The 12,758-nt window shown below is 42.3% G+C and overlaps 1 protein-coding gene across 4 annotated transcripts in view; it reads right to left on the reverse strand.

Moving 5' to 3' along the window:
• Positions 1–12,758, reverse strand: part of Scfd2 (sec1 family domain containing 2) — a 371,756-nt gene that overhangs the window by 20,968 nt on the left and 338,030 nt on the right. For all 4 annotated transcript variants that reach the window (XM_078021292.1, XM_040292423.2, XM_078021291.1 and 1 more), the window contains one exon: positions 5,474–5,608. In XM_078021292.1, the coding sequence (XP_077877418.1) occupies positions 5,474–5,608 (135 nt within the window). The remainder of the gene's footprint in view (positions 1–5,473; positions 5,609–12,758) is intronic.

Here is a 12,758-nt window from a genome sequence, read left to right on the forward strand (position 1 = left end):
GGTGGAGGTGGCCTTGCCTCTGCTCTGCACATGGTAGGAGTGTGATGAGCTCTGCTTTGGGGATTATGTAATGATGACCCAACGGTCAGCTTCACCTTGCCTAGTTGCCACTAGAAAGGAGGACAGGGACTCCACTGCAGGTCACTGGAGTTGATCGATAAGGCTGCTACCTTCTATACATAGCTTGTGAAATTACTGAAATGAAGCTTGGATTCAGAGCTATATAGTACGCCCCACTTAACTGATCTTTTGCTTTCCAGTTCCACTTACCTATGGTCAATTGCAGTCTGAAAATATAAAATGGAAAATTTCAGAAGCAAACAATTTGGAAATTTAAAACTGCAAGCTGTCTTGAGCAGTGTGATGAAATCTTATACTGTCCTGCTCTGTTCTGCTTGCACACATTGTTCCTTTGTTCAGAGTATCTATACTGCAGATGCTACCCACACATTAGTCACTTAGCAGCCATACTGGTTATCAGACCAACTGTGGCAATACCACACTATTTGTGTTCAGAACCCTTATTTTACGTAATTATAGCCCAAAGCAGAAGAATAATGATGCTGGCAATTCCAATATGCCAAAGAGAAGTGCTTTCCTCAACTGAAAAAGTGAAAGTTCTTGACTTAATAAGGAAAGAAAAAAATAATTGTATGCTGACTTTGCTAAGACAAATGGTAAGGGCCAATCTACCCATGAAATTGTGAAGAAAAAGAAATCAGTTCTAGTTTTATTGTCACACTAAAAACTGCAAAAGGTATGTCTACAGTGCATGATATGTGTTTAGTTAAGATGGCAAAGGCATTAAATTCATGTATGTGTGTATAGAAAAAAAACAGTCCACCAAGGGTTTGGTACTATCTGTGGTTTTGGGCATCCACAGTGGTCTTGGAATATATCCCCCACGAACTGATAGAGTTGGAAAAAGGAATCAGTGAGTTAAAACTGCTGCTTTCTGAGAGAACACTATAATAGGTCCACTCTTAACCTCCCTCCCATCTTTGGTGAGCACCAGTTACAGTTAGGTATGAGGTGTCCTCTAAAAGCTCCTGTGTGAGACAATGCAAGACTGTTCAGAGGCAAAATGATTAGATTCTGAGAGATGTCACCTAATCGGGGCATTAATCCTCCGATAGGGATGAGTTGGACAGTAACTGTCATATTCCTCCTCCACGCTTTTGTGTCTCACTTTCAGTTCAAATTTACAGGGTTGGCCACTTATGGACTGAGACCTCTGAAACTATGTTTCCTTCTCTGAAATTGTTCTGGTTGGGTCATCAGGTCACAGTGGTGAGAAAGCTGACTAAAACACAAGGTCTATCCAGATCTCAAGTACTGAGAATACAGAAGAGAATCTGACCTAGATCGCCTTCCGCTCTCACAGCCATAGCTTTGCATTTTCAGTGTGACTTAACAGTGAGAAACACAGTTAAATCACACATGTAGATATATCAGCTCCTAGGGCATGCTGTTTTACCTCACTAAATGCAATAAATTCTGATCTAGTGTATTCTACTGTGTCTTTAAAATAAAATGTTGATTACAACCCATTGAAACAATGTCTCTTTCCCCTAATGTGCAATGGACCGAGTTGTGCTAATCTGAAGAAAAACATTAATCGGCAGAAAGAAAGTTAACAAGTGTGATTACAGCATTCTGTGTAAGGGTAGCCACAGGAGTGTGTACAAGGCATAGAGCTCTGAGGAGGACAGGAGCCTGGACAACTCTTTCCTGTGCTCTGTTACTGGCCATGAGGGCAGACACAGTGCGTCCCGTGGGGATCACTGAGGTCCCATTTCCCAGCACATCTCTCACTGGTTTCTCAATCTTCCCTTGTCTTCTGCACAGTCTACAGATACTGCCTCTGGGTGACCTCAAGCAAACATGGTTCATGAGACCATTTCTAAGTACAGAGAAAGAGCAGGACTGGGCCAGCAACTTGGCTCCCTTCCAGCTGATGCTGCACTTCTAGAATCTCCCATTTGTACATAGTGCCCCAGGCAGGGGAAGGGTTCTACATGGATGGTTTTGTTTCATCAGCTCTGCCTATTTATTTCCTCCTGGCTCAGCACTGGGGAGTCTTGAGTGAGAAGTGAGGAGCAGAGGCACAGAATTGGGCAGCAAGTGGCAAGAAAGGCATGAGTGATATGTAGGCTGCTGATCCGGAAAGAAGAGGCCATGTGCAGAGGCAGCTCAATAGTAATGCACACATTTATCCTCCTGGGGTGCACCACCCAAGAGCCTGCGGCCAAGTCCCAGAGGAAAAGACAGGATGCCAGCAGATCTGGCTGTCTCAGGGACCAACTCAGGCATAGACTTTGTTCACAGCTACACAGATACTAGAAAGGGAAAGCATTTGTGCTTGTGAGTAATTCTGAAGAAAACCAGAATTAATAACATACGAATATTTAACTTCCAAAAAAAAATGCCTGGCAGTATCTCAGAGCCAAGACATGTGGCCAGGAGCCTGGGGTTTGCATAAATCCTGGTGTCACCACTATGTTGCCCTCTGGAGAGCACCTGAGGACAGAGGAAAGTGAGACACAATCCAGCCTTCTGGAGCTCACTTCCACTGCTCAGCTTTTCTGACTCAGTTTCCTCACTGGGGAGACAGGGATAATGACAGGACCTACCCCTTAAGGTGGTCACGAGGATTAATACAAGAAAGGATGGAAACACACTGATCACAGGTTATTTCTCAAAGGAGACTGGTAAACCACCATAACCAGGTGAGACTGTGTCTTCCACACCCCTCTCTCCAAGGGCCTTAGAGTGGAATGGAATCTCTTCTTGATGGGTTCACCTCCATCTCAAAGAAGTGTCTTTGGGAAATTAGGGGTCCCTCAAAACCCCTACTGGCTGCAAGTTTATCACAATTATGTCCAAAACCTGAACACATAGGCCACACATAGCTTTCTTTGCCGAGCTCTATGAAATGTCAGGAAAATCCCACCATAGAGACTCAATCAGAAATAAAACAAAATGGTTCTTCTTTGGGAGTACTAGGTGGCAAGGGCTTTCCTACCAGCCTAGGGAGAGTCTCTCTAGCCCAGGTGGACAGATGAGATGCCCTGCCCAGAGTTGAGGACCGAGCAGTGGATACTGACAGCTGTTGGTAGAACAGGGTAGTCTTCCTCCTCCTGCTTTTTTTTTTTTAAATCATTTTATGCAGATAGAACTCAGGGCCTCACACTAGGCAAGAACTCTTCCACTGAGCTACAACCCAAGTCCTTTCTATTTTATTTTGAGATGAGGTCTGACTAAGTTTCTATGGTTGGTCTAAAAAATGTGATCCTGGGCTGGGGATACAGATCAGTTGGTAGAGTTCTTGCCTTGCATGCATAAGGCCCTGGGTTCAACCCCAACACCAACACACACACAAACAAAAAAGTGATCCTCCTGCCTCAGCCTCCTGAGTAGCTGAGATTACAGGTGTGTGCCACTGTGCCCAGCTCTGATTCCTTTTTCTTAATTCACTTTGTGGAAACCTACCTCTGATATCATCTTCCAGCTGCCAGAGTGTTTCTTCATGAGCCCTCACAATGGGGTTTGGAATGGGGAACTTGGGAAAGAAGAAAGTGCAGTTTCCCGGTGCTGGCCCAGGATGGTTCTAAGCTTCCTCCTAGGCCAAGTGCATTTAGCATAGTGGAGCTTCTGATCTCAGGAAGATGCAGAGTTTAAAGGGTAGCATTAAAATTTGACATCTCCTAGATGTTCCATGTCATGGAACAGTGGTGGGAAATGCCTGTGTGTGGTCCTCCCACAGTACAACTGTGCAGCCTGCCATGCTCCATGGTCACCTCTGAAAGGCACAGGGTCCATTGGCAGGTAAACCCTGGATGCTGAATGACACAGGTAAGTTGTTTTTTGACCCAGCTTTTTACAAACCTATGTGATCGTGGAACCCTTTTTGCTAATAAATAGTTCTTCCTGTCCAAGAGACATCATTGGACAAGAAATAGAGTCAAGGTCCCCTCTCACCCAAAACTCACCTCTTAAAGTACAGCAAACTGCCAATTGCACCCTTGGTCAGACCCCTTCCTTCAGGGCCCAATTTTACATAGAGGAGAAGCCTGTCTGGGAAAGGACAGAGAGGCCACTGTGCCATTCTCAGTCCTTACTGACCTGGACCTGAAACTCCACACTTGTTATTTAGTGTCTCTTCAGGAGTGAATGTGAGAACAAGAGAGGTCAAGTGGAGAAGGTTGGAAACTATGGTCAGCCTGGAAGTGTTTGAACAAATTAGCAACCACAAAGGGCTAGTTAGGAAGAGGAGCTGCTCAGCGATTCTGGACTTACTGACACTCTATGCAGAAGCCCACAGGTGCTTTTAAGAAGTGGATCTGGGGGCTGGGGTTGTAGCTCAGTAGTAGAGCGCTCACCTAGCATGTGTGAGGCACTGTGTCTGCGTCTCAGCACCGCATATGAATAAATAAAGTCTGTCAACAACTAAAAAAATAATAATAAAAATGGAGCTGATCTGCATTGCTTCATTAAAGAAAGAGAAGAAAAGAAAGAGGAGGAGGGGGACCTGTAGGAGTTGGAAAATGCAGCAGCCAGGCATTGCAACAGAAGTTGCTGGTAATTGGGACCAGCAGAACTGAGCCGTGTGTGTCTGCTCCAGCTGTTTACTGCTTGGTTGAGAGTCTGATTGTCTGTCCTCAGGCTTTGGAATAATCTGTTTTTCTGGAATATGCATTTATTGAATTCTGAAAGGCCAGATCTTCTATGGAGATTAATTCATGATTTCAAAGACTTTTTGAAACTGGCAAAACATTCTGTTATTTCCCAAAGTTATGACCACTGAAATCCTGGCATAGCCTGGGAGGTCAGCCTGTAATCTTGTTTAGATTCTTTTAAATTTAGAAACTTTATAGTAGGTTAAAAATAGAAGCCCCTTGTGTACTTTTCCTCCTTTCATCCCTGCTTCAAGGGCTGTTCAATCACTCTGACCTACCCCAGATACGAGCCAGAGAAGTTCTTGCACTTGTCACTTAGAAGCCTCCTGGACCTAAACCCAAGTCATTCATTTCCAAATGGATTTTAGGTTGATGTTAGTCACAGGACTGTGCAGAATTGCTTGTTATCCTATAACATAAGTTCTAGAGTTAAGAGCAAAGGATTATCACTAGGCCTGGTGAATAGTATATGGATTCATGGTTAAGTGAAACGAGGGTCACAAGGAGAGAAGTTTCCAGTGCTGTTCCCCGGGTGGGAGGGGGTTGGTGTATGCCACCTTAGGCTGCACTAGGGGGTGGGCAATGACACTGCTCAGCTCAGAAGAAGCTCTATGAGGCTGCAAGGTCAGGCTACTCATAACCAAAAGGTAAACAAAGACTGTCCTGATTTTAGAAGAGCTAAAATACAGACAGTTATCTGTGTGGCTCGGGCCAGGGCTATCAGAGCACCACATTTTCATGCCTAGCCAAGGGAACGTCATTCTCCTCAGGATTACCTCTTCAAGGCTGCTTACCTTCATGAACATGCTAAATCCAGTTTTAAGGAGATCAGTGAGGCCTGAAGACATGTGCTCAATATCAACAGGATCTGGCTTCTCAGGATTAAATATTTCTTCCACAACCTGCTTCAACAATGGCTTATAGATTGCCTGGAAAGACAAAATATTGTGCTGTAAGTGAAAGCACTTGTTGGTTGGGTCTGGAGAAAGGACACCTTATCTGCATAAAGGAAAATAAAGCAAGTTTATTTTGATACTGAGCAATGGCTATGCTTTGTGTGTGTATGTCTCTCTCTCTGTATGTGTGTGTGTGTGTAAAGAAAATGAAACAATATGGAGTTTCTTTGATACTCTCATCCTAATTCTCTAACACTATGTTCTGCCTCTTACACCCCTTTCTATAAGCAAATCTCTTTTACCAGAATTATAATTATAGTTTGAATAATTGTTCAATTTTTTTTAAGTATAGGAATTGAACCTAGAGGTGCTTAACCACTGAGCCACATTCCAGCCTTTTTTATTTTTTTATTTTGAGACATGGTCACGCTAAGTTGCTTAGGGTCTCACTAAGTGGCTGAGGCTAGCCTCGAACTTGTAATCATGTTGCCTCAGACTGGCTTCCATCTAGATTTAAAGTGACAATTTTATGTGTGAAGTACGCTGGAAAGCAAAGTCCTGGCCTTTGATATAAATACGAAGATGGTCTCCATTTTTTTCCTAAATATTTTTAGAATTACGTTCCCTTCTGCTAGGAACTCGAATGTTTACTGATAATGTGTCATCAACATCCAAGTTTGAACCAATCCCCCTTCATCTAAAGAGCACAACTCCAAGCTCTGGCCAGAAAAAGCAGCTCAAGATGACAAAACAAATCTGACCAAGGTCAGGGCAGAAAGCAGGCCACAGAGCACTACAAGAATTTCAGCAGAATTAGGGTAATGTTAGTTTACAACAAATCCTAGAGTTTAATAAATGACGCTTTCCTCTTCTCTGACTTGAATAACCAGTCCACCTTTAGGTTGCACTTGGAGGCCGCTGTCTCATTGACTACTGTGCTTTCTGAGCAGCTCTTTCCTAAGATTTTCCCCATCTCTCTCTTTTTTTCATTTTCATTTTTTATTTATTTGTTGATTTTGTGGGTGGTGCAGAGCTGGGGATGGAATCCAGGGTCTCAGGCAAACTAGGCAAGCACTCTACCATTGAGCTACACAGAACTGATTGATTGACTGACTTTCTTTGCCATACTGTACCCCACCTCTTTTTAAGTTCTCACGGGAAGTTCTTCTGCATCTTTGCTTCCCCTTAGCTGGGCCACCTTCCTCCCAATGTTGTTGTTGCTTCTGTTGATCAGCTCACATCTGGCACAGCATCTGGCAAATGCAGATGCAGGGCAAAGGCAGAAGAAAAGTCTCCCCTCCATGCACTCTCTGATCCACGAAGAGCCGTGGTCTAACAGGGCACTGTGGGGTGCAGCAGACTTGAACTCTGTTTCTCTCTTTGCGTTGGCCAAATATGTGGCTGCCTGTAGCCGTAGTCACAGATATGTAGTATACTGACCTCATCCCTGTCTTCATCTTGCTTTTTTAACAGACATATTAATTTATTTTTCCTTTATTCCAATTTTCTGGAAATATCTTAGAAATCAAGCAATATAGAGCTAATTAACATTAAAAATGTCCATTTATTCAGAATGTAGCTGGTCTGCTCCTCAGGGATATGATGCAGGGAGAACCAGTATCTGCTCAGTTGAAGATACCACCTTCTACCTTTTGATATTTATTAGTCAAGCAGACCATTGTGTGCCCAAAGATTTCATGATTAAATAAATGATCATGAAGGGCATGCACTGAAAAAGGAACATTGATAGGATAGCAATCTATATAAAGCTATCGATCACCCTTGCTAATAATAAGAGAAATTTGAATTAACGCTATACCAAGATTCTTTTTTTCCAACTTAGGCAAGTATCCAAAAGTTAGAAAACATACACTTTTGATGAGGCCCAGGGGTCACAGGCACTCTCTGATGTGGCTGTTTGGAATGTGAATTGTTGCAACCAACATGAAGAACAATTTGTCAATACCCATCAAAACCACAATGCATCTGATGTAGCAATTCCACTTTTTAGAAGTTTATTCCTTGGATATGTTCATGGATGCAAATGAGATCCAAAAAAGGCTGTTTATTGTTTGAAATAGCAAAACCAGAGAAACCACCCCAGTCCTCATCACTAGGAGCTGTTGAATGAGTGAGGTGGATCTACAGGGAGGAAATTCACGCAAGTGTACTGGGGGGGGGGACTTCTGAATTGATGTGGCAGAAAATGGGTGCAGAATCATGCGTGATGGAAAAGGGCAAGATGAGCCACAGGGTATGGTGGGCTGGCATTTGTGTAAAGAGTGGGAGGAAGAACACGACAGTTTCTATTTGCTAAATACACAAAAATAAACTGCTGTGATTTATGCAAACTACAATCAGCAGAGATCAAGGGAACCAGACAAAGGGAGGAGGGAAGACTTTCCATTGTATCATTTTTATTTTTTTTAAGTACAGTTTAAGATATCACTATAAATAATAATAAAAAAACTACCTCCTATTTGTTATAAATTAATAAATTATTTATGCATGGGAAAGAGATTACAGTAAAGCACACTGCCATGTTAATTAGGGCTATTTTATTTCTGTGCTCAGGAAGTAGGAGGTATTTATTTCTTATTTTTTCAAATTAAAAGGTCTACTTCTGGATTCATGAAACAATCAAACAAATAGCATGCTAAATGTTAACGCCCACAGAGCGGCCTCTGGTTCTGCAAATACTCTTCCTGGAGTAAGTTGTCTTGGGAGCACTTCTATCATCTTAATCCTTCAGGATATTTATTCTCCTTAACTTCAATTTTAATCTCCTTAAACCTTCTCTAAGAAGAAAGAATCATCAGACATTAAGTTCTTCTTTCTTAGAAATAGATTCCAATTTTCAGACAGCTGACTAAAAGACTATCTCCTCCAGCCTTCTTTGCAGTGCAGTGTGGCTGTGTCCCTAAATTCTGAGCAATGAGATGTAAGTAGGAGAATCATAAGGGACTTTCAGAAGTCTTCTTTTTAAAATGGAAACACATGCTTTTCTCTTCATTCTCTGTTCTGCTGCCTGGAATGTGGAAGTGATACCTGGAGCTACAGCAGCCATCTTGGAAGACAAGGCTATTCCTTAGAGATGGAGCAGAGAGCTGGGGAAACCTTGGGCAGGGATGATTTGTAGCATGTCCATAATCGAACACAGATAGGCTAAATAAGGACCTATTCTACATGACAAAACTTTGTGGGTTTGAGCTACTGTTTTTCAGATTTCTGCCACTGAACTGAATGAATTTCTGATATGAAGCATGAAGGGAATATAGAGTCATAAGAGGCCATTCTTTACTTCTAGGAGCTTACAGTTACTTGTTTTGTTAGCGTATATAAAATTTGCTCTTAAACAGCAACTTGACGTGAAAACAGAGAAATACACATAGGCTTCATATTTTAGAAAAAAGTTATATACTTCCCAAATGAACACACCCACAAAAAGGTTGCTGCTTTTCAGTGATTCTGAGGGCTGGGGCTGAGGCTCAGTGGTAGAGTGCTCACCTAGCATGGGTGAGGGAGGCACTGGGTTCAATCCTCAGCACCGCATAAAAATAAATAAAGATACTGTGTCCATCTACAACTAAAAGATTTTTAAAAAGAAAGAAAAGAAAAAGAAAAGCAATTCTGACCTAAGCTCAGACCATGGACAAAGGTGGCTCTGTAAACCAAGCTAAAACACTACTCTGTTCTCCTCTGTGCTAGACACAGTATGTTCAGGGTGACAGGATTGTTCTCAGGGCTCCAGAGACCCAAGGTAGACTGGAATAACAGGCAAGAGGAGGCAGGAGGATTAGGGAAAGCAGGGATTCTGGGACCTTTCTCTCTGCACCTGCCTCTTTCCCTCACTCTTGCTCCACTCTGGGCTGGACTTTGGGGAACAAAGCACCCCTGAGTACATCATATACTATTCATCATATGGGGTGAGCAGAGATTTAGAAGTGCTGCTCCTTTAACACTTTTATTCTTGAGATTTTGTGGAGAATGTTGGAAGTCTTTTTTATGTTATTTTTTAAGATAGTAGGTGAACAGTTATTTAGAATGAGAAAATGAATAAAATTTAAAATACAAAAAATGTAATAGATAAAAAACACATCACATAATCCAAAAAAATAAGTGTTTTTATTAACTGCTTGACATGCCCCTAGAATACTCACTTCTTATGCTTTTGGCTGCACTCTCTATTTATTTATTTATTTTGTGTTGGGGATTTAATTTAGGGTCTTGCTAAGTTGCTGAGGCTGGCTTCAACTTGTGATCCTCTCGCCTCAGCCTCCAGTGTTGCTGGGATTATAGGTGTGTTGAGCTCTTGTCTCTCCATTTTTAAAGTTCCCTTTTAGACTCAGTTCTGTGATGCTGGTCTTTGCAAACCACACATGAGCATAGCCAATTGGGTGTGTTAGGCCCTGCCTATAGGGATCACTAGAGGGAGGCTGGAAGGCAGAAAGAGCAAGCATGATTTCTCCTCCCTGGGGCTGTTCTTCCTGTCAGCATCGCCCTGGCAATGGCCTCTCCCCGGCAATGGCCTCTCCCCAGCAGAAGCTGACCTTCTTCTGGACTTTCGTCATAGGCTCCAGTAAATTACCATTCTTGTTTAAGCCATTTAGAGCTTTTTTTCTTTTTTCTATTTTTACTTACAACCCAAAGATAGTAAGTAATAGAAGTATTACTCATTTAAAGAGAAGTCGATAGCTTTTGTCATCTCATACTTAGGAAAAAAAACACTAAATTTTCTATTAAAACAACTAGATACAAAATGACTAAGTAATATTTAAAAGTACAATTTGGGAAAGACTTTCTCGGGTACAAAGCATTGCTTGTCTTATGCCTTCTTAGGAACTACATCTGAACTTTTTCCAATTAGGGTTTTAATGATGAGAACCTTTGACTCCTTAATTTCAGCCACTTAGTTTGAATTGTTCTGATCCCTAAATCATGTTTGAAATCTGAAAAAAAAAAAAAAACTGCCTTGCCCATGGCTTTTTCAGAGATGAGATGAGAACCTGATTGTCACAAAATTGTCTACTCAGCCAGGAGCCACCCACTTCTCAACAAAGGACCCTACGGAAGATGAAAAGGAGATGGGTATCATTTCTCTGGAACCCTACCAAAAGTTTTTCTCACATGTTCGAAATGGCCAGAGGGTAGATCAGTCATGTTGTTTGCTTCAACTCTAAGAGGGTCAACCACAGTAATTCAAACTTTGCTAATCAAACACTGCCTAGCAGTTCACCTTTTTGCGGGGGAAGGAGAGGAATTAAAAATTCAGACAATTTGCTCTTTCCTTTTCTCATTGGTCATTTATTTATTATTCTTGCTTATTTCACATTCTGTAGGAGTGGGGTGGGGTGGTCTGTGTTCTAGACAACCATTCAGAGACCAGATTCCTGCCACTGAGTGAGGCACTGGAATTCCACACTGGAAACTTCACATTTCCTCTGCAGATGATGACAGACAGAGAGAGAGAGAGAGAGAGAGAGAGAGAGAGAGAGAGAGAGAGACACACACACACACACACACACACACACACACACACACACACAGGCTATGGGCCTGGCTTGAAAACATGTCACTTCTAGTCATAGTTCATTGGCCAGAATTAGTCACCCCTCCACATTTACCTACTAGAGAATCTGGAAAATGTACTCTCACTGCATGCTCAGGACAAGTAAATGGAGTTTGGGGAACACACAGTATTGTCTCTGCCACAGACACATTGTAAATTTTGAAGCAATATTAATATAATTATTCCCTTAACAATTGGCATGGTGCATGTGTGAGCAAAGGATCATTAAAACCCTTTTTCTCTTCTGCCTAGGAATTTGACCTTTGGTTAACTTTCTAGCTGTTTCCCTGGAAACCTGATAAAGAAAGAATGTCAAACTATGTAGCCAGGCAAGAGTGCTTATGACAAAATGACCCCGGCTTAGTGCACTGCATTAGACTGGGAGAACTACAAATATTTGATAGAAAGCTAGAGCTCTGGGCTCCTGAGTACGATGACTTGAATAATACCTGGGCGTGTCCCTGGGAGGAGCACTGGAAGCTATGCCCACAGAGTTGCTGCTGAGAAATGAGCTCCTGTAAGATATGAAGCTTTAAAACCAGGGACTCCTGCACCCACCCGATGAGCAGCTAGTCCTCTCACTCCTGAACGTCCCCTCAGGACCAAGATGCATTGCTCCTTCCTTGATAGCTGCATGGGCTGCTTCATGCTTTACGGGTGATCACAAGGAGGACTGCAGGGAAGCCAACCCCTGGTGCTCCTCTGATGGCAAGCTCTGTTCCTGTCCTGGGGACTGCTGTCAGTGGGGTTATGACTACAGAGCCAACTTACCTGGAATGCACAGGACACATAGACTTTGGGCCCACATTACTTTTCAGGGTCCATGACAATGTCTTAATTTTTTATATCAGAAAGAAAAAAAAAAGCTTTAAGTCAAAATCATGTTTTGAAATGAAATATTAATATGTTTTCCTTTACATCAGTATAATTATACTGAATGTTTTAACATTTCTTGTTTTTATGGGAAGGAGCCTACAAATGCAAGAGCAGTCATCACTCGGCCCTGTCGGCTGGTCTCATGGGGCTGAAGGTTTGGTGGAGCTTGAAGAGATGCCCTGATAGCGGCACACGTGAAACAGCCAAAGCGTCACAGAGCTGATCTCATATCAGAAACTCCTTGCCTTCCATTCTTTAAATGCCTAGTATCTTCTTAAGAACAAACTGGACTTTTAAAAATGCCGTATTTAGGGCTGGGGATACAGCTCAGTGGTTCTGTGGTAGAGTACCTCCCTGGTATGCACAAGGCCCGGGTACTCATCCCCAGGATCACAAAAAAATATATAAAAAATAAAAATAAAAAATCATAAAAATAAAAACTGAAAAGCAAAAAAAGATGCCATATTTAAACAAAATATGAAAAATAAAATACTCATGCCAATGTCCCTGGTTAATCTTGTGGTGGAGATAAGCAAAGTGTGGTTATGTCTAGAAGACTTTCATTGCCTGAGGAAAGGAACCGGTTACAGCAGCAGTGTCCGACATTATCCATAACAGTCTAACGCCAGCCACTTCCAGAATTTGGTGCACTTTAAACATGGTCCAGGATATCCGTTTCCAAGGAAACCTGAACTGTCACCCCACGCTTGTTTCTCCCTCTTCCACAGAACTGACTCC

This window comes from Ictidomys tridecemlineatus, chromosome 9, assembly GCF_052094955.1.
Source record: "Ictidomys tridecemlineatus isolate mIctTri1 chromosome 9, mIctTri1.hap1, whole genome shotgun sequence".
In the NCBI taxonomy this organism is placed as follows: Eukaryota; Metazoa; Chordata; class Mammalia; order Rodentia; family Sciuridae; genus Ictidomys; species Ictidomys tridecemlineatus.